General features: G+C 50.6%; 1 protein-coding gene across 1 annotated transcript; it reads left to right on the top strand.

The window, feature by feature from the left end:
- The first annotated feature begins 20728 nt into the window (after positions 1-20728).
- LOC121990064 (shaggy-related protein kinase theta-like) lies at positions 20729-21316 on the top strand. Its single transcript, XM_042544311.1, has 4 exons — positions 20729-20788; positions 20863-20945; positions 21101-21204; positions 21285-21316. Exons 1-4 carry the CDS (start codon positions 20729-20731, stop codon positions 21314-21316), a joined length of 279 nt encoding a protein of 92 aa, XP_042400245.1.
- The last annotated feature ends 216 nt before the right edge of the window (positions 21317-21532 follow it).

The raw sequence follows: 21532 nt of genomic DNA, 5'->3' as shown, positions 1-21532 counted from the left end.
CAAGAAGATCGAGCCGCGCCGATCGGCTATAATATCCGCGCCGCGAGCCCCGACGTTAAAATTGAAAGACGAGCCGAGTTTATAAACCCGCCGAAGGAAGGCCGACGAGCCCTGTCAAAGATCTAGAGCCGCGCACCGGGCTATAATAATCGGCTGCCGAGCCCCGACGTTAAAAATCGCGAGACGAGCGTCATATAAACCGCCTGAAGCGACCGACGAGCGCCGGTCAAGAAGATCGAGAGCGCCGACCGGCTATAAATATCCGCGCCGACGAGCCCCGCCGCTAAAAATCGAGAGACGAGCCGAGTTCATAATCCCGCCGAAAGGAAGACCGACGAACCCTCGCTGTTAAAGATCGAGAGCCACGACCAGCTATAAATATCCGCGCCGACGCAAAATCGAGAGACGAGCCAGCATCTATAAACCCGCCGAAAGGTAAGACCGACGAGCCCCGCGAAGATCGAGAGCCGCCGACCGGCTATAAATATCCGCGCCGCCGAGCCCCGACGTTAAAATCGAGAGACGAGCTAGCGCCTATAAACCCGCCGAAGGAAGACCGACGAGCCCCTGGCCAAAGATCGAGCCGCACCGACCGCTATAATATCTCCGCCGCCGAGCCCCGACGTTAAAATCGAGACGAGCCGGCTCATAAACCCACCGACAGGAAGACCGGCGCCGTAAAGATCGAGAGCCGCGCCGATCGGCTATAAATATCCGCGTCGCCGAGCTCCGATCGAGAGACGAGCCGGCATCTATAAACCCGCCGAGCGGAAGACCGACGAGCCCCGTCGTTAAAGATCGAGAGCCGCGCCGACCGGCTATAAATATCCGCGCCGTCGAGCCCCGACGTTAAAAATCGAGAGACGAGCCGGCGTCTATAAACCCGCCGAGCGGAAGACCGACGAGCCCCGTCGTTAAAGATCGAGAGCTGCGCCGACCGGCTATAAATATCCGCGCCGTCGAGCCCCGCCGTTAAAAATCGAGAGACGAGCCGGCGTCTATAAACCCGCCGAGCGGAAGACCGACGAGCCCCGTCGTTAAAGATCGAGAGCCGCGCCGACCGGCTATAAATATCCGCGCCGTCGAGCTATAAATATCCGCGTCGTCGAGCCCCGACGTTAAAAATCGAGAGACAAGCCGGAGTCTATAAACCCGCCGAGCGGAAGACCGACGAGCCCCGTCGTTAAAGATCGAGAGCCGCGCCAACCGGCTATAAATATCCGCGTAGTCGAGCCCCGACGTTAAAAATCGAGAGACGATCCGGCGTCTATAAACCCGCCGAGCGAAGACCGCCGAGCCCTGCGTTAAAGATCGAGAGCCGCGCCGACCGACTATAATATCCGCGCCGTCGAGCCCCGACGCTAAAAATCGAGAGACGAGCGGCGTCTATAAACCGCCGAGCGGAAGACCGACGAGCCGCAAGATCGAGAGCCGCCGATCCGCAATATCCGCCGCCGAGCCCCGACGTTAAAATCGAGAGACGAGCCGCCGTCTAAACCACCAAGCGGAAGACCGACGAGCCCTGCCGTTAAAGATCGAGAGCCGCGCCGACCGCTATAATATCCGCGCCGCCGAGCCCCGACGCAAAATCAAAGACGAGCCGGCGCTATAAACCCACCGAGCGGAAGACCGACGAGCCCCGCCGTTAAAGATCGAGAGCCGCGCCGACCGGCTATAATATCCGCGTCGCCGAGCCCGACGTTAAAATCGAAAGACGAGCCGCCTATAAACCCACCGAAGCGGAAGACCGACGAGCCCTGCCGTTAAAGATCGAGAGCCGCGCCGACCGGCTATAATATCCGCGCCGACGAGCCCCGGCTAAAGATCGAGAGCCACCGACCGCCATAAATATCCGCGCAGAGCCCAATCGCTCAAGATCGAGAGCCGCACCGACCGGCTATATCCGCGCCGCCGAGCCCCGACGTTAAAAATCGAGACGAGCCGGCGCTATAAACACGCCGAGCGGAAGACCAACGAGCCTCGCTATTAAAGATCGAGAGCCACCGACCGCTATAATATCCTGCCACGAGCCTCGACGTTAAAATCGAGACGAGCCGGCTGTTTATAAACCCGCCGAGCGAAGACCGACGAGCCCCGCCGTTAAAGATCGAGATCCGCATCGACCGCTATAAATCCGCGCAGCGAGCCCCGACGCAAAACGAGAGACGAGCCGGCGTTTATAAACCCGCCGAGCGGAAGACCGACGAGCCCTGCTGTTAAAGATCGAGAGCCGCTACCGACCGCTATAAATAGCTACCGTCGAGCCCCGACGTTAAAAATCGAGAGACGAGCCGGCGTATATAAACCCGCCGAGCGGAAGACATACGAGCCCCGTCGTTAAAGATCGAGAGCCGCGCCGACCTGCTATAAATATCCGCGCAGTCGAGCCCCGACGTTAAAAATCGAGAAATGAGCCGGCGCCCATAAACCCGCCGAGCGGAACACCGACGAGCCTCGCCGTTAGAGAGTCGCGCCGACCGCTATAAATATCCGCGCATCGAGCCCCGACGCTAAAAATCGAGAGACTAGCCGGCTTATAAACCCGCCGAGCGGAAGACCGACGAGCCCTGTCGTTAAAAATCGAGCCGCTACCGACCGGCTATAATATCCGCACCGCCGAGCCTCGACGTTAAAAATCGAGACGAGCCGGCTTTAAACCCGCCGAGCGGAAGACCGACGAGCCTCGCTAAGAAGATCGAGTCGCGCCACCGCTATAATATCCGCGCCGTCGAGCCCCGACGTTAAAAATCGAGAGACGAGCCGGCGTCTATAAACCCGCCGAGCGGAAGACCGACGAGCCCCGTCGTTAAAGATCGAGAGCCGCGCCGACCGGCAATAAATATCCGCGCCGTCGAGCCCCTACGTTAAAAATCGAGAGAGGAGCCGGAGTCTATAAACCCGCCGAGCGGAAGACCGTCGAGCCCCGTCGTTAATGATCGAGAGCCGCGCCGACCGGCTATAAATATCCGCGCCGTCGAGCCCCGACGTTAAAAATCGAGACGAGCCGGGCGCTTCATAAACACGCCGAAGTAAGACCCACGAGCCCTGCCAAGAAGATCGAGCCGCTACCGACCGCTATAATATCCGCGCCGCCGAGCCCCGACGTTAAAAATCGAGAGACGAGCCGCTGTCTAACCCGAGCGGAAGACCGACGAGCCCCGCCGTTAAAGATCGAGAGCCGCACCGACCGGCAATAAATATCCGCGCCGCCGAGCCCCTACGTTAAAAATCGAGAGCCGGAGTTCATAAACCCGCCGAGCGAAGACCGACGAGCCCTGGCTAGAAGATCGCGACGACCGCTATAAATATCCGCGCCGAGCCTCGACGTTAAAAATCGAGACGAGCCGGCTTATAAACCCGCCGAGCGGAAGACCCACGAGCCTCGCTGTTAAAGATCTAGAGCCGCCCGACCGCTATAAATATTCACGACGAGCCCCACCTTAAAAATCGAGAGACGGCTGTTCATAAACCCGCCGAGCGAAGACCGACGAGCCTGGCCGTTAAAGATAGAGAGCGCGCCGACCGCTATAAATATCCGCGCCGCCGAGCCCCGACTTTAAAAATCGAGACGAGCCGACGTCTATAAACCCGCCGAGCGGAAGACCGACGAGCCCCGCCGTTAAAGATCGAGAGCCGCGCCACCGCTATAAATATCCGCGCCGACGAGCCCCGGTTAAAGATCGAGAGCCACACCGCCATATAATATCCGCGCAGACGGCCCAATCGCTCAAGATCGAGCCACCGATCGCTATAATATCCTCGCCCGAGCCCCGACGCTAAAATCGAGACGAGCCGCGCTTATAAACACGCCGAGCGGAAGACCAACGAGCCTCGCCATTAAAGATCGAGAGCCACCGACCGGCTATAATATCCGCGCCCGCCGAGCCCCGACGTTAAAAATCGAGACGAGCCGGCGGTTTATAAACCCGCCGAGCGAAGACCGACAAGCCCCGCCGTTAAAGATCGAGCCGCATCGACCGCATAAATATCCGCGCAGTCGAGCCCGACGTTAAAATCGAGACGCTGCTTTGTAAACCCGCCGAGCGGAAGACCGACGAGCCTGTCAAGAAGATCGAGAGCCGCCACGACCGCTATAAATATCCGCGCCGTCGAGCACCTACGTTAAAAATCGAGAGACGAGCCGGAGTCAATAAACCCGCCGAGCGGAAGACCGACGAGCCCCGCGTTAAAGAAGATCGAGCCGCTACCGACCGCTATAATATCCGCGCTGGCCGAGCCCCGACGTTAAAATCGAGAGACGAGCCGAGTCTATAAACCCGCCGAGCGGAAGACCGACGAGCCCCGTCGTTAAAGATCGAGAGCCGCGCCGACCGGCTATAAATATCCGCACCGTCGAGCCCCGACGTTAAAAATCGAGAGACGAGCCGGCGTCTATAAACCCGCCGAGCGGAAGACCGACGAGCCCCATCGTTAAAGATCGAGAGCCGCGCCGACCGGCTATAAATATCCGCGCTGTCGAGCCCCGACATTAAAAATCTAGAGACGATCCGGCGGCTATAAACCCACCGAGCGGAAGACCGACGAGCCCCCGTCAAGAAGATCGAGTCGCTACGACCGCTATAATATCCGCGCCGCCGAGCCCCGACGTTAAAAATCGAGACACGCCGGTGCCTATAAACCCGCCGAGCGGAAGACCGACGAGCCCCGCTGTTAAAAATCGAGAGCCGCGCCGACCGCTATAATATCCGCCGCCGAGCCTCGACGTTAAAAATCGAGACGAGGCGGCTATAAACCCGCCGAGCGGAAGACCGACGAGCCCCGTAGGTAAAGATCGAGAGCCGCGCCGACCGGCCATAAATATCCGCGCCGCCGAGCCCCGATGTTAAAAATCGAGAGACGAGCCGCCAATAAACCCCCGAGCGGAAGACCGACGAGCTCCGTCGTTAAAGATCGAGAGCCGCCGACCGCTATAAATATCCGCGCCCGAGCCCCGACGTTAAAATCGAGACGAGCCGGTCTATAAACCCGCCGAGTGGAAGACCGACGAGCCCCGCCGTTAAAGATCGAGAGTCGCACCGACCGGCTATAATATCCGCCGCCGAGCCCGACGCAAAATCGAGACGAGCCGGCCTATAAACCCGCCGAACGGAAGACCGACGAGCCTCGTTAAAGATCGAGAGCGCGCCGACCGGATATAATATCCGCGCAGTCGAGCCCCGACGTTAAAAATCGAGAGACGAGCCGGAGTCTATAAACCCGCCGAGCGGAAGACCGACGAGCCCCGTCGTTAAAGATCGAGAGTTGCGCCGACCGCTATAATATCCGCACTGCCGAGCCCCGGACGTTAAAAATCGGAGACGAGCCGGCGTTTATAAACCCGCTGAGCGGAAGACCGACGAGCCCCGCTGTTAAAGATCGAGAGCCGCACCGACTGCTAAATATCCGCGCTGCCGAGCCCCCGCGCTAAAACGAATCTCCGCCGAAGGAAGACCGACGAGCCCGCCGCAAAGATCGAGAGCCGCGCCGACCAGCTATAATATCCGCGCCGCCGAGCCCCCGTTAAAAATCGAGAGACGAGCTGGCATCTATAAACCCGCCGAAGCGGAAGACCGACGAGCCCCGTCGCTTAAGATCGAGAGCCGCGCCGACCGCTATAAATATCCGCGCCGCCGAGCCCCGACGTTAAAATCGAGAGACGAGCTAGCGTCTATAAACCCGCTGAAGGAAGACCGACGAGCCCGGCTGTTAAAGATCGAGAGCCACGCCGACCGGCTATAAATAGCCGAGCCCCGACGTTAAAAATCGAGAGACGAGCCGGCGCCTATAAACCCACCGAGCGGAACGACGAGCCCGCTGTTAAAGATCGAGAGCCGCGCCATCGGCTATAATATCCGCGCGCCGAGCCCCGACGTTAAAAATCGAAAGACGAGCCGGAGTCTATAAACCCGCCGAGCGGAAGGCCGACGAGCCCTCGTTAAAGTTCGAGAGCCGCGCCGACCGCTATAATAACCGCTGCCGAGCCCCGACGTTAAAATCGAGACGAGCCGCCTATAACCGCCGAACGGAAGACCGACGAGCCCGCTGTTAAAGATCGAGAGCCGCGCCACCGCTATAATATCCGCGCCCGAGCCCGACGCAAAATCGAGAGACGCCGGCCTATAAACCCACCGAGGAAGACCGACGAGCCCCGCTTAAAGATCGAGAGCCGACCGGCGTAAATATCCGCGCCATCGAGCCCCGACGTTAAAATCGAGACGAGCCGCCTATAAACCCACCGAAGGAAGATCGACGAGCCCCGTCATTAAGAGAGCCGCGCCGACCGGCTATAAATATCCGCGCCGTCGAGCCCCGACGTTAAAAATCGAGAGACGAGCCGGCGTCTATAAACCCGCCGAAGGAAGACCGACGAGCCTCGCTTAAAGATCGAGAGCCGCTACCATCGGTTATAATATCGCCGCCGAGCCCCGACGTTAAAATCGAGACGAGCCGCGCCTATAAACCCACCGAAGGAAGACCGACGAGCCCTGTTAAAGATCGAGAGCCGCCGCCACCGCTATAATATCCGCGCCGCCGAGCCCGACGTTAAAAATCGAAGACGAGCCGGCGTTTATAAACCCGGCCGGCGGAAGACCGACGAGCCCTGTGCCGTTAAAGATCGAGAGCCGCCCGACCGCTATAATATCCGCACTCCCGAGCCCCGACGTTAAAAATCGAGAAACAAGCCGGCGTCTATAAACCCGCCGATCGGAAGACCGACGAGCCCCATCGTTAAAGATCGAGAGCCGCGCCGACCGGCTATAAATATCCGCGCCGTCGAGCCCCGACGTTAAAAATCGAGAGACGAGCCGGAGTCTATAAACCCGCCGAGCGGAAGACCGACGAGCCCCATCGTTAAAGATCGAGAGCCGCGCCGACCGGCTATAAATATCCGCGCTGTCGAGCCCCGACATTAAAAATCTAGAGACGATCCGGCGGCTATAAACCCACCGAGCGGAAGACCGACGAGCCCCGTCGTTAAAGATCGAGAGCCGCGCCGACCGGCTATAAATATCCGCGCCGTCGAGCCCCGACGTTAAAAATCGAGAGACGAGCCGGCGTCTATAAACCCGCCGAGCGGAAGACCGACGAGCCCCGTCGTTAAAGATCGAGAGCCGCGCCGACCGGCTATAAATATCCGCGCCGTCGAGCCCCGACGTTAAAAATCGAGAGACGAGCCGGCGTCTATAAACCCGCCGAGCGGAAGACCGATGAGCCCCGTCGTTAAAGATCTAGAGCCGCGCCGACCGGCTATAAATATCCGCGCCGACGAGCCCTGTCGTTAAAGATCGAGAGCCGCGACGACCAGCCATAAATATCCGCGCAGACGAGCCCCGTCGTTAAAGATCGAGAGCCGCGCCGACCGGCTATAAATATCCGCGCCGTCGAGCCCCGACGTTAAAAATCGAGAGACGAGCCGGCGTCTATAAACCCGCCGAGCGGAAGACCGACGAGCCCCGTCATTAAAGATCGAGAGCCGCGCCGACCGGCTATAAATATCCGCGCCGTCGAGCCCCGACGTTAAAAATCGAGAGACGAGCCGGCGTCTATAAACCCACCGAGCGGAAGACCGACGAGCCCCGTCGTTAAAGATCGAGAGCCGCGCCGATCGGCTATAAATATCCGCGCCGTCGAGCCCCGACGTTAAAAATCGAAAGACGAGCCGGAGTCTATAAACCCGCCGAGCGGAAGGCCGACGAGCCCCGTCGTTAAAGATCGAGAGCCGCGCCGACCGGCTATAAATAACCGCGTCGTCGAGCCCCGACGTTAAAAATCGAGAGACGAGCCGGCGTCTATAAACTCGCCGAGCGGAAGACCGACGAGCCCCGTCGTTAAAGATCGAGAGCTGCGCCGACCGGCTATAAATATCCGCGCCGTCGAGCCCCGCCGTTAAAAATCGAGAGACGAGCCGGCGTCTATAAACCCGCCGAGCGGAAGACCGACGAGCCCCGTCGTTAAAGATCGAGAGCCGCGCCGACCGGCTATAAATATCCGCGCCGTCGAGCTATAAATATCCGCGTCGTCGAGCCCCGACGTTAAAAATCGAGAGACAAGCCGGAGTCTATAAACCCGCCGAGCGGAAGAGCGACGAGCCCCGTCGTTAAAGATCGAGAGCCGCGCCGACCGGCTATAAATATCCGCGCCGTCGAGCCCCGACGTTAAAAATCGAGAGACGAGCCGACGTCTATAAACCCGCCGAGCGGAAGACCGACGAGCCCCGTCGTTAAAGATCGAGAGCCGCGCCGACCGGCTATAAATATCCGCGCCGTCGAGCCCCGACGTTAAAAATCGAGAGACGAGCCGGCGTCTATAAACCCGCCGAGCGGAAGACCGACGAGCCCCGTCGTTAAAGATCGAGAGCCGCGCCGACCGGCTATAAATATCCGCGCCGTCGAGCCCCGACGTTAAAAATCGAGAGACGAGCCGGCGTCTATAAACCCACCGAGCGGAAGACCGACGAGCCCCGTCGTTAAAGATCGAGAGCCGCGCCGACCGGCTATAAATATCCGTGCCGTCGAGCCCCGACGTTAAAAATCGAAAGATGAGCCGCCGCCTATAAACCCACCGAAGGAAGACCGACGAGCCCCGCTATTAAAGATCGAGAGCTACCACCGCTATAATATCCGCGCCCGCCGAGCCCCGACGTAAAATCGAGACGAGCCGCAGCCATAAAACCCGCCGAGCGGAAGACCGACGGCCCCGCCGTTAAAGATCGAGAGCCGCGCCGATCGGCTATAATATCCGCGCCGCGAGCCCCGACGTTAAAAATCAAGAGACGAGCCGCCGTCTAAACCACCGAGCGGAAGACCGACGAGCCCGGTGTAAATCGAGAGTCGCACCGACCGGCTATAATATCCGCGCCGCCGAGCCCCGACGCAAAATCGAAGACGAGCCGGTTTATAAACCCGCCGAACGGAAGACCGACGAGCCCTGCCGTTAAAGATCGAGAGCCGCGCCGACCTGCTATAATATCCGCGCCGACGAGCCCCGACGTTAAAAATCGAGAGACAAGCCGGCGTTTAAACCCGCCGAGCGGAAGACCGACGAGCCCCATCGTTAAAGATCGAGAGCCCCCGGCTATAATATCCGTCGAGCCCCGACGTTAAAAATCGAGACGAGCCGAGTTCATAAACCCGCCGAAGGAAGACCGACGAGCCCCGTCAAGAAGATCGAGAGTCGCGCCGACCGGCTATAAATATCCGCGCTATCGAGCCTCGACGTTAAAAATCGAGAGACGATCCGGCGGCTATAAACCCACCGAGCGGAAGACCGACGAGCCCCGTCGTTAAAGATCGAGAGCCGCGCCGACCGGCTATAAATATCCGCGCCATCAAGCCCCGCCGTAAAAAATCGAAAGACGAACCGGCGTCTATAAACCCGTCGAGCGGAAGACCGACGAGCCCCGTCGTTAAAGATCGAGAGCCGCGCCGACCGGCTATAAATATCCGCGCCGTCGAGCCCCGACGTTAAAAATCGAGAGACGAGCCGACGTATATAAACCTGCCGAGCGGAAGACCGATGAGCCCCGTCGTCAAAGATCGAGAGCCCGCCGATCGGCTATAAATATCCGCGCCGAGAGCCCTGCGGTAAAGATCGAGAGCCGCGACCGACCATAAATTTCCGCCAGCACAGCCCTCCGTCAAGAAGATCGAGCGCGCCGACCGGCTATAATATCCGCTACCGCCGAGCCCCGACGTTAAAATCGAAAGACTAGCTGCCTATAAACCCGCCGAGCGGAAGACCAACGAGCCCCATCAAAAGATCGAGTCGCACGACCGACTATAAATAACCCCGCCCGATCCTCGACGTTAAAAATCGAGAGACGAGCCGGCTTTAAACCCGCCGAAGCGGAAGACCGACGAGCCCCGCCGTTAAAGCGAGCCGCGCCGACCGGCTATAATATCCGCGCCCGCCGAGCCCCGACGTTAAAAATCGAGACGGACCGGCGTCCATAAACCCGAGGAAGACCGACGAGCCTCGCTGTTAAAGATCGAGAGCCGCCGACCGCAATAAATATCCGCTACCGCCGAGCCCCAACGTTAAAATCGAGAGGAGCCGAGTTCATAAACCCGCCGAGCGGAAGACCGTCGAGCCCCGTCGTTAATGATCGAGAGCCGCGCCGACCGGCTATAAATATCCGCGCCGTCGAGCCCCGACGTTAAAAATCGAGAGACGAGCCGGCGTCTATAAACCCGCCGAGCGGAAGACCTACGAGCCCCGTTGTTAAAGATCTAGAGCCGCGCCGACCGGCTATAAATATCTGCGCATCGAGCCCCACCTTTAAAAATCGAGAGACGTGCCGGCGTCTATAAACCCGCCGAGCGGAAGACCGACGAGCCCCGTCGTTAAAGATCGAGAGCTGCGCCGACCGGCTATAAATATCCGCGCCGTCGAGCCCCGACGTTAAAAATCGAGAGACGAGCCGGCGTATATAAACCCGCCGAGCGGAAGACCGACGAGCCCCGTCGTTAAAGATCGAGAGCCGCGCCGACCGGCTATAAATATCCGCGCCGACGAGCCCCGTCGTTAAAGATCGAGAGCCGCACCGACCAGCCATAAATATCCGCGCAGACGAGCCCCGTCGTTAAAGATCGAGAGCCGCGCCGACCGGCTATAAATATCCGCGCCGTCGAGCTCCGACGTTAAAAATCGAGAGTCAGTCCGGCGACTATAAATACCCCGGGCGGACGAACGAATATCAGAGAATAAGAAACTGCAGAAACCACAAGTATTAAAACATTTAGGCCCGCTCGGGCGTTGGTCCTTCGATACTTGGCATTTGTTGACTTCACACAGGCTAGATACGTGCAGAGCGAGTAGGCCCTCCCGCTCGGACTTTGTTTAATGGGGTGGCGACTAAGGATTTGAGAATTAAAGAGGACAACCTGTAAAAAAGTTAAGCAAACAAGAATATTATGGATAAATATCAAACGAAGCAAAGACATAATTGCATTTAAGGGAAAGCATGTCAAACGGCAAGTACAAAAAGTTGCTGGGCGTAAGAAACACAAAAACAAGATAGAGACGAGGAACACTCTTCACTCGGGGTCTTCGAAGTTGAAGAAACGTCGTCATGGCAGCCAGATCGGAGGCGGGAATGTGCATTCCCGCAGAAGGTGGCCACCCTTCTTCAAGTAGGCCATAGTGACCTTAACAGCCTCAAGGTGAAGAGACGCCGCCAAATTGCTCCAAACCTCTCTCCGGAGGTAATCTTGACGCAGCAGCACTGCACGACCCGGCTCCCTTCCTTGTACTTTCCGAGCGCCGCCGGAGGCAATTAGTGAATCTGGAGAACTTTTTGGTCCACCTCCTTAGTGCGCTCACCGAGCGCCCATCCTGCTCGCGCTTAGGCTTCCAGCCCTTAGATCGCGATCTAGGCTCGGACTTCAATTTTCATCTTGTCCGGATCAACGATCGCCCGCTTCTTCCGGCTACTAGCGGCCTTCACGCCTCGTCACCACCTTCAAGTCGAGCCACCTCAGAGCTGTGTCGGCGGCTTCGCTCGACCGCGGCTTGTTTCTCCGCCTATGGACCCCGAGACTTGGAGTTTTTCCATGAGACCCTCCAGCTCGGCCACCGATGGCTAGTGGCGATTTGCTCAGCCCAATGCTGTAAGGGAAATAATAAAATCGTGAACCAACAAGATTCATGGCACAGAAGAAAATGAACCCACCGAGTGGCTGCGCATGTGGTTATCGCCGGCAGGGCGCCATGAGGGCCATCCGAATCTGTCCTCGAAAAGTTTGGCGAGAGGACCCGCAAGGTTATTTCATGAATGGGGCTTGATGGCCGATCGGCAGACAATAAATATTCCTCCGATGGGAATCAAGGGTAGTCTTGATGGTCGAGTGGCCGACAGCACTTCCTCAGGCAGTCGCCTGGCCCTTGGACTCCCCTATGGTTGAAGTTTTGCCCAACCGTCGTGCGACGACGAGTTCGTGGAGGAGAGCCAAAGGGCTGTGCGGTGGGCGAGCCACGGGGTCCCGATCTGCGACGGCGTGCGATTTGGAGAAGCGATCTCGTCAAGGCCAGGTTCGCCTCCCGAGGTCGCTGAAGGCGGAGTCTCTTCGACGCTTCCGCCGAACTTCCGTGGTGAATTCTCACTGGGGACTCACCGGACCGAGCAGAGGAACAGGATCCGCCTCAACCTCCGCTGAAGCGGGTTGTAACTGCTGTATGATCGCTCCCCTCTGCACAGTCCGCCGGCAGGCGGTGGGGATAAGACCACAGTTCTTTTGGTAGCCGCCTCATTCCACCCTTCGGCCAGATGATCGGTAGCCTTGAGCCACATGACTTCAAATGCAAGGAAGAAATTAAAATCAGTTAGACAAAAAAGGCGAAGGGAGTAAAGAGTCCTTACCCATGCGGTAGGGGAGATTGGCCCGAACGGGAGATAATCCAAAAATGTACAACACCCCCTTGAGAAGCAACTGGTCGATTTTGTACCGCTGACCGGACAAGCAATTTGCCGCATGAAGGTAGGCCGGATTGCTTCTTAATTTGCCGAGCTCCGGCTGGGTCGGCACAGCGGTCTGCCATTTGGTTCGGAATGTTGGCCGCTCGGGAAGTCGTATATAGAAGAAGAACTCCCTCCAGTGCTTGTTGGAGGTCGGCATGTTCTCAAAAAATTTGAAGCCTATTCTACTTTGGAAAATAAAAGTACCCAACTCGGATTGTTTGGGGTAGAAGAAGTAGTGGAATATTTTGGGGTTAATTGGGATACTGTGCAGCCTAAAGAGGACTACCACCCCGCTCAGTAGCCTAAAGGAATTCGGCACAAGTTGGCCGAGCGGGATGTGGAAATAATTACAAACTTCCAAAATAAATGGATGGGTAGGAAATCTAAGGCCACCCTGGAATTGGTCCAGAAAAAAACAAATAGTACCGATCGGCGGGTTATGGGGTCGGTCGGTCGGGCCGGCTACAACTATTTCATGGTCGTTCGGGATCCCGTAGGTCCTAACAACACGCCGGGTGCGCTCCTCATCGAACCTACTCTCCATACTCATATACCACGGACCGTGAACCTCGGTAGCGGGTGCAGAAGTGCTCGCCATGACAAAAGAAGGGAAGGAAGCCAAGCAATACTCGGAAACAAGGGGACGAGAGAAGAGAAGAAGCTTACTGACGGAAGATCAAAGGAAAGAATCCCCAGGAACTCGAAAACTGCCGGAAAGCAAGCACTGGGATTCGCCAGAGTAAGCTAGCAGCACGCAGCTTCGACAGAGGACGCGCGATGAAACAGAGAATGCGGCGTGAAGGCCAGAACGAGGGCTTTATACAAACGAGACCGCTCAGCCTCGTCCGTCGGATGCAGGGCACAAGAGACGAGGTCGTCATCTAGCCGTTCATTTCGAAACAAAGGGTGTCCCATCATACGGAGTGACATCGCCACTAGAGATGAGCCACGTGGCACTCTGTCACCGAGCGCAATTAATGCGCCCATACCGCGCATGCTTCGGCTTAAAGAAAAAGACTTGCGCGATTTTCAAGAGGATTTAGACAAGCAAACATCCACGTTGGGCGCCAAGGCATACAAAGCGAAGAGCCGAGCGGCTAAATTTGGCATGAGGGTCGAACGGCTCAAGGGATATCAGTAGCAGCGATAAGGCGACGAACGCCCGCTCGGACACACAGTCCAGTCAGTCGGACTCACTGCCTCCTTCGACTAGACTTGAAGGGGAGGCAAGTGATCCAGTGATAAGAATGGGGGACCCACAGATGGGGTCCCGTCCGAGCGGAACCAGAGATTACCTAGCCAAAGGTTTGGGTTTCCGACGCCAAAGCAGGAGAACCGGAGCCGAGTGGCCGAGCGGAGGTATCCGCTCGGCCGAGGACAGAATGGCCGAACGGAGGTGTCCGCTCGGCCGGAATCGTGGCGAGGGAACAGTGGTTAGCCGAGCGGCCTATTCGCTCGGCTCGGGATATGGTATGTCAGCAAAGGCATGATGATTAGACTGTACACAAGATGGCACTATTAAAGGCCCCACCATCACGTCACGGAAAGGTTGATACAGTAGCAGTATGGTCTTATGGATGCCCTTCTGACAGGCCCATACCTAGGCATGGTCGAAAGCAGGTGATTGCTTCGATTGGTGTGCCCAGGCTCCTTCGAGAGGTCTATATAAGGCCTCCACTTCTTCAACCGGAGGTACGCAAGTCTACATTTTCTAAGCCACTTTCTTATTCCTTCGCCTAACTTGAGCGTCGGAGGCCCATCGCCGGGACACCCCCCCCCCCCCCGGCTCGGTTTTGTTGCAGTTAGTCGGAGACCCACATCAGCAGTAGGGGAGTGCCACGTGCCCAGCGTCCGTTGGTTCAGCATTCGGACAGGATCAGTGAGGTTGTAAGGCTTCTCCGCCTTTGGTAGTTACCGAGAAGGAGTGTTTTCATAGTGGAGGGTGCGTGAGTGTGTGGATCCTTGGACTAGTCACCTCTTCTTGAGGTGGATACCAAGTAAATCTACATGTTAGCGTTGTAGTGTGTTGTTTCTTATATTTTCCGCTGCACATCATCACAAGAAGCAAGCAACGATGAGCACGAGATCGCGCCGAGCTATTCACCCCCCCCCCCCCAACTACATTTCGGTCCCAACACTCAAGTCCAACAACTTGAGGAAGAAAATTTCAGTCTGAAAAGTCAAGTCAAGGAACTGAATGATACATTGGAATGGTTCACATTTGGGTTCCAAGAATCTTGATCTAATTCTTGGAAAACAAAGAGTCGTATACAATCGATATGGACTTGGGTATAAGGCTAAATGCAAATTTAAATCATATTTATCTCTTGTTAATGAACAAATAGATGAATAGTCCAAGCATGGGTCCTCAAATCTAACTTGATTAATCAAGTTGGACTTGGTCAATATTGGATCCCCAAGGATCAAATCCTCTACCTTGATAGACCTTATCGAGATTATGATTCAGGGGAGCCAATAGGAAGACTATTTTTATCATTAGATAGACTTGCTTGATGTTTGTTTTACTGCTTTTATTATACATGCTTAGACTAAGGTAGATAAGGACTTAGGCTCGATTCACACTTGAATAGTTAGACCTAGGATTTTCAGAAAGGAAATTAAATATTCAATTTCATTAAAAGACTTTGTCTAGAAGTGGTTGATGATCCAATACCCAAGAAGGCCTAGTGCCTCGCCATAGCCTAGAAGCCAATTATTCAAATAAATATTTAATTAAATAACTATTAAACTTGAGTCTAACTCAAATATAAATCAATCCTTAGATGTTAATATAAATTGAAGATAAAATTAACCATCTCATAAAAAACCTATGAGGTCTCCTAATTGATAATCTTGAAAAGGATGAGATGGACTTAGATAAAAATTAATTATACACAAATCAATTAACATAATTAAGACTTAATCACTTAATTAATTAACTTAAGCTAAAATTAATCAATTAACCTAATTCAAACTCAATCAATTAATCAATTAGCTTAAACTAAAATTAATCAATTAACCCAATTCAAACTTAATCAATTAATCAATTAATTAAATTAAAATTAATCAATTAACCCAATTCAAACTTAATCAATTAACTTAAACTAAAATTAATCAATTAACCTAATTGAAACTCAATCAATTAACTTAAACTAAAATTAATCAATAAACCTAATTCAAACTTAATCAATTAATCAATTAACTTAAACTAAAATGAATCAATTAGCCAAATTCAAACTTAATCAATTAATCAATAAATCTAATTCAAAATTAATCAGTTAATCAATAAACCTAAATCAAACTCAATCAATTAACTCAAACTAAAACCAATCAATTAATCAAACTTAAAATTAATTAAAAATTAAACTTAAATCAAACTTAAGTGAAACTCAATCTGTAACACCCCACCCTCCTCGCTACTGGACTGTGAGGGCGGAGCGCTACTGGACTACTAACTTATCTTAACTAACATTGCACACATGTTGAAAGTAATTCCTAAAACTCTCGGAGAACTCAAAACATACAATTAACTAGCAGCGGAAGACTAAATGACTCAACTAATACATTCTACTCAACTCTTTGTTAATAAATTCTTATGCTAAATCCCAAGGCTTCTATAGTCCAGGCATCACACATCCATCCGCACCTCCTTGTCGCCTTCCTTGGCTGTAACATTTCCTTTCCTTTATTTGCAGTAAGAGGAAATGCAAAATATAAGTAAAATTACTTAGTAAGCACTATCTAACTCACAAAACTCGAATATACATGTGAATAAAATAAATCTAAAACTGAATGCTTTAAAGGAAATACTACATATGCTCATCTAATAGCAAAAGAACAAGACATGCTGAAATGCTAAACATGTAAAGCTTATTTCACTTGTTCAAAACTTATCCTCTTATACTTCAGAATAATAAGTTTAACTGAACTGAAACATAAACTGAGCTAAACTGATACTAGGCTAATGTTGAATCTGAACTGTATTCACGTAACTGATTTGTGAAGTTTTGAAAATTATTTTCATAATAGATAAAAATAATAATCATGCTGTTGATGGGTCCGGCAACTGTACTTGCTATGCGCGCATCCCTAACTAGACCCGAGATAGCTGGTCCCGAATCTAGTAGGGTTTACTAGGTTATCTAAACCTAGGGACGACTATGGGAGCCCAACCCAAGGACAACTAAGAGTCCAGCACAGTGCCACTGATAAAAGTAAAATACTGATTTATAAGTTGATTTATCTTAATTACTTTTTCTTTAAATGCCTTGGCATTTTAACGAGCACCTTGTGTGCCAAAATCCCTAAAGTCTTGACTTTGGGAGCTACTTAAGGCCTTGGCATTTTTCTTTCTTTTCTTTATCTTTCTTATACTTGTTAATACCTCTAATAAAAGAATGCTTCTTTAAAAACTGAAATGTTTAAACAAATTCTAACTTTGAAATGCATAAACAAAAATCTGCATACTATGCTAATCAAAATTCTGCATACTATACTAATCAAGATTCTGCATTCTATGCTACACTATTTCTACAAACTATGCAAACATAAATTCTGCACTATAATACTTAACCAAACTGCACTCACTACAAGAAAAACCCTCATAGACATCGGTGGAACAACAACAGTTTTAAGCAAAAACCGGTGTCTTTGAGTATTTTACACCGGTTTTTTCAAACACCGGTGTCTATGAGCGCAGATTTTCGCTCATAGACATCGGTTTTTTAGCCGATGTCTATGAGCGCCTTTTTTTTGTTAATAGACACCGGTTTTAACAACGGTTTTTAAAACTCGGTGTTAATGAACCAAAAAAAATAATTTAATTTTTCCACCAGCCAAAATTTACAACACTTTACAAATTTCCCTCCAAACCTAAACCAATATCGCGCCCCTTCTCTCACCCTAAATCTAAACCTAAACCTCAGCGTTCCAGGCGGAGATCAACCAGTTGCTGAGTCTCATCATCAACACCTTCTACTCCAACAAGGAGATCTTCCTGTGCGAGCTGATTAGCAACGCCTCAGATGTGAGACATCGCTGCTTTCCATGTTGCTGCTCCCATTTTTTTCCCGTGTTGTCGTTGCTGAAGAAAATCGTGTGACTGCAGGCACTCAATAAGATCCGGTTCGAGGGTCTCATCGACAAGACCAAGCTGGATGCCCAGCCGGAGCTCTTCATCCACCTCGTGCCTGACAAGGCGAACAAGACGCTTTCCATCATGGACAGCGGCATCGACCTGACCAAAGCTGGTAATTTCTCTTCTCCGCACCTTGTCGGGATGACGTCGCCGTCCCGACAAACGCTCAAGGTAATGTATTCCGAGAAATGCCCTAATTTTTGGCTCCTCATGCTTACAATCACTTTTCCTAGCAGCCCGTAGGCGGCATTAGCCCCGTGATGTTCGGAGCGCAGCTGTCAGCAGAAGAGGTGGAGAGCTTGAGCAAGAGGTAGGGAATGGCTTATATAGTGATGTCTGTTCTTTCTTCTTCTTATTTTCTTGTTAAGGTTTATTTCTGTTCTTGTTTTCGCCTCTCACTCGGTTTGATTCGAGTTCCATGGTGAGAAAATTGTCATTTTGTTTTCCTCCCATTATCGACTTCCTTGATATGACGAGAAGAAAGGGTTTTTTTCTTAACAGTAGGAAGCATGTAGCAGTGTAATAGTTCTGAATGTTGCTGATCTCCTTGCTTTACAACCTGCAGCTTCATTTTCCCCTGTTTTCCTCCAGTTCTTGTGTTCTTCTATTTTATTTATCAATTTTTCTAAATTTTGTTTATGCCACCTCAGTTGACCTAGATTCTCCTTTGTATCACAGACTCGAGTTCTACACATATCTTCAAGATTGTTACTCTGCCTTGTGTGTATCATTATTATCATATGTTCTGCACATGCTGTGTTTGTCAAAATTCCACACTCGTCGGTAACTTTGATTTGCTCTTCATATAACATGGCATGCGTTATTCATTCTTCTCGACTTGTAGATATCCACCACGTGGAAGAAGAACTGTGGTCATAGAAGAAGTTGACCAAAATATATATATACTCTATGATCGTATGTATAAGTGACTTTCTTTAATGTATATGAAAATGCATATTATAAACGTTACAGTCTTTGTTCAAATTAGTGCCTCTTTTACATTCTCAAAAAGACTCTTTCAGGCACAAGGAAGAAGAAGAGCTTCTGAATCTTTGTTTCTTCCAGGTTTAGACAGCTATGGAATCAGCTTTGGTAACTGCTATGGCTCGCATCATGGGCGAGAAGGTGGCAATTCTCATCCGACGCAACAAGAACGTCAAGGAAATAACTGATATTGAAGAGAAGATGGAGAAGCTCAAGGAGTTGTTGCTGATTGTTAACATGGTGATCCAAGATGTCGAGTCCCGCCCTTTCACTTATGATGTGAAGATCTTGTCAAGGAAGCTCAGGTACTTGGTCTACGATCTCGAGGATGTTGTGGATTGCTATGACACTGAAGTCTTGTGCAAGCAGAGATCAAGAGCTTCTTTTAGGTCGGTGAATGATTTCTTCTCTTCTAATAACCAAATTTTGTTTAAGAGTAGGCTAGGCAGCATGATAAAAGCTGTAACAGATAGTCTGGATTCAATTTTACTGCAAAAGTCAAAGCTTTTGAATTTGTCACAAGGCAATTTTGTGATGGAAATCGACATTTAGATCAGTATAGGTTGATAAAACTTGATCAGTATAGGTTGATAAAACTTGAAAATATGGATATTAGTAGTGATATAGTCTTGCATAAATCTCAATGGAGATATAGATCAGTATAGGTTTAGGGTTTAGATACTGTGTTTTTTCACCTTGTTTGTTCGTCTCAAGGAGTTAGAGCTTTTCCTGGAGGTCAAATCATTGGAGAAAATACGACTATTTCATGATGACCTCTGCCACAGTTATTCTGTGAGGGATCAACTTTTGAAGGTACATCTTCTCCTTTTCTTTTCTTGCTAACCAGTTGTTTTCTCTTATTCTAACTTGGTATTTCTTTAGTTAAAACGAGCTTATTGTCTTCCTAAAGGGTTTCTTATATGGAGGCATATAGCATCACTAACAAATTATATTTGATTTCATTTCCAATTTAATATGCTGAATGCCAATTAATTTGGATTAAATTATATGTTTTTTTTAGTCTTCGAAACCTTCACAAGAAGTTGATGTCAGGAGAGATTATTGAGAAAAAGATTAATGATATAGGACAGGTGTCTAAAAGAAGCTTCTGGGATAATGATCCAGATGTTATTAGTGCGTTTGGATGCTTGTTGACCTGTGCAACTCCAATGAAGAAAATGTTACGAGTGGAATGCTTGCAGATTTCATATCTCGGGTTAATGGTGAACTTTTTTTAAAAAAATTTTTACCAATGACCTTCAAGATGTTTTAGATCTTCTACAATATGACATTTGACACCTGCTATTTTCTAAAAGAAAATAATTGCTGTAGACTGGTATAGGTGATCCTTGTCATGTTATCTTTCATTTGCCAACTATGTCTACTGAAAGCCACACCATGCATTTTGTTGGTTGATGTAGTTGGACTGATCTCTCTCTCTCCTGGTTGTCTATTTGCTGCTTTCCCCTGTTAGAATCATACAGTTCCATGCTATTAATTGCCCAATGACTTGATGTTGCACTTTGTGTAATTCTTGGAATATGCAGCTAAAGGTGAACTCTACAAGGAACTACAGAAGTCCAAATGCTTCAGTGAGAGGCGAACTGCTATAGTGAGTTCTTTGCAAACACACACTAACGGTTATCAGTGTATGAACTTTTATCTATTATTGCCAATGAAGGACTAACACTCTAATCATGTACCCATAGAATTTGCAGTTCCTTTCTCACTGTATGTACAAGTGTTGTGCATTTGCAAATTTAATAAGGATAGTGTGTCTGCAAACTTGAACAAACGTTCTGATAATTTATAAGCTTTATGTGTTTTTTTAGAAATGCCTTAAGGTACTTCTTAATGAATTTTCCCATGTTGTCTAGGTACTTCTATAGATTCTTCCTCATGATATTTTTGTTTATCATGGCAACGTCCAGAAGTCTATGGCAGCCGCTTCTGCTGAGGGTGGCCTCGATCCCATACTTGCCTACACTGCCGGAGTAGAGATCGAGCAGCTGCAGTGGTCTTCCTCCCAGCCCGACTGGGTTGCCATTGCCTACTCCACTAAGCTTCAGATTCTGAGACTTTAATGGAAAGCAAATGGATATTAGAGCAGTAAACAATGAACAATAAGATTTTGTTCAGAATTCAATTCTATGAACCCAAATTATTCAGAATTCAAATTTCCATGCATGAAAGGTCACCCTTGGCATAAGGTAGCTGAACCTGTAATATAATGATGATCCTCCTAGTAATCCAAACAATAATGCACCATGTCTACAACATGCAGTTTTTTGCAAATTCTGTACCCCCCGAGGCAATTGATCTTGTGTCAACACTACTTCAATACTCACCTAATTTGCGTCTTACAGCGGTAAGTATATGATACATCCAAATAAACATAAAGTTTTTCTTTTTCACTTTCATAATGTCTTCTCTACATCTTACTAGTTTCTATTTTGATCATTAATGGTTTGCCATTGGTATGTATTCCAAGTGACAAAAACATGTTTGTCATCATTGATACAATTGGAGGCCTGCTCTCATCCATTCTTTGATGAATTAAGAGATCCTAACACATGTTTGCTTAGTGGCAAACCTCTTCCTCCTTTATTCAACTTCACATCTAAAGGTAATGCCTTGTTCACCTTCCTGTCTAATCATCGTTTGTCCATCGATGGTCCTTTAAATGAGATTTAAACATGTTTGCAGAGCTTGAAAGCGCTTCTCCTGAACTAGTTTGACGCCTCCTACCCGAGCATTGAACTAAACTCGGGGTCAAGAAGTTTACGCTGAGTTTGGTAGAGAGCTTCTTTTTCCAGTTTTCCTGATGTTGTCAATGGTTGGAATTCAAGATGATAAACAAGAACCATTTCAGTTTTAAGGCTGCAGTGTGTGCTTGAAGTGCAAGATTTTGCGGAGACTTGAAGAGACAGGGAAAGAGAAAGGATTCCTTCTGC

This window comes from Zingiber officinale, chromosome 6B (genome assembly GCF_018446385.1).
Source record: "Zingiber officinale cultivar Zhangliang chromosome 6B, Zo_v1.1, whole genome shotgun sequence".
NCBI lineage: Eukaryota > Viridiplantae > Streptophyta > Magnoliopsida > Zingiberales > Zingiberaceae > Zingiber > Zingiber officinale.
The sequence above is the reverse complement of the archived record's forward strand: the minus strand, read 5'-3'. Positions and strand labels throughout refer to the sequence as shown.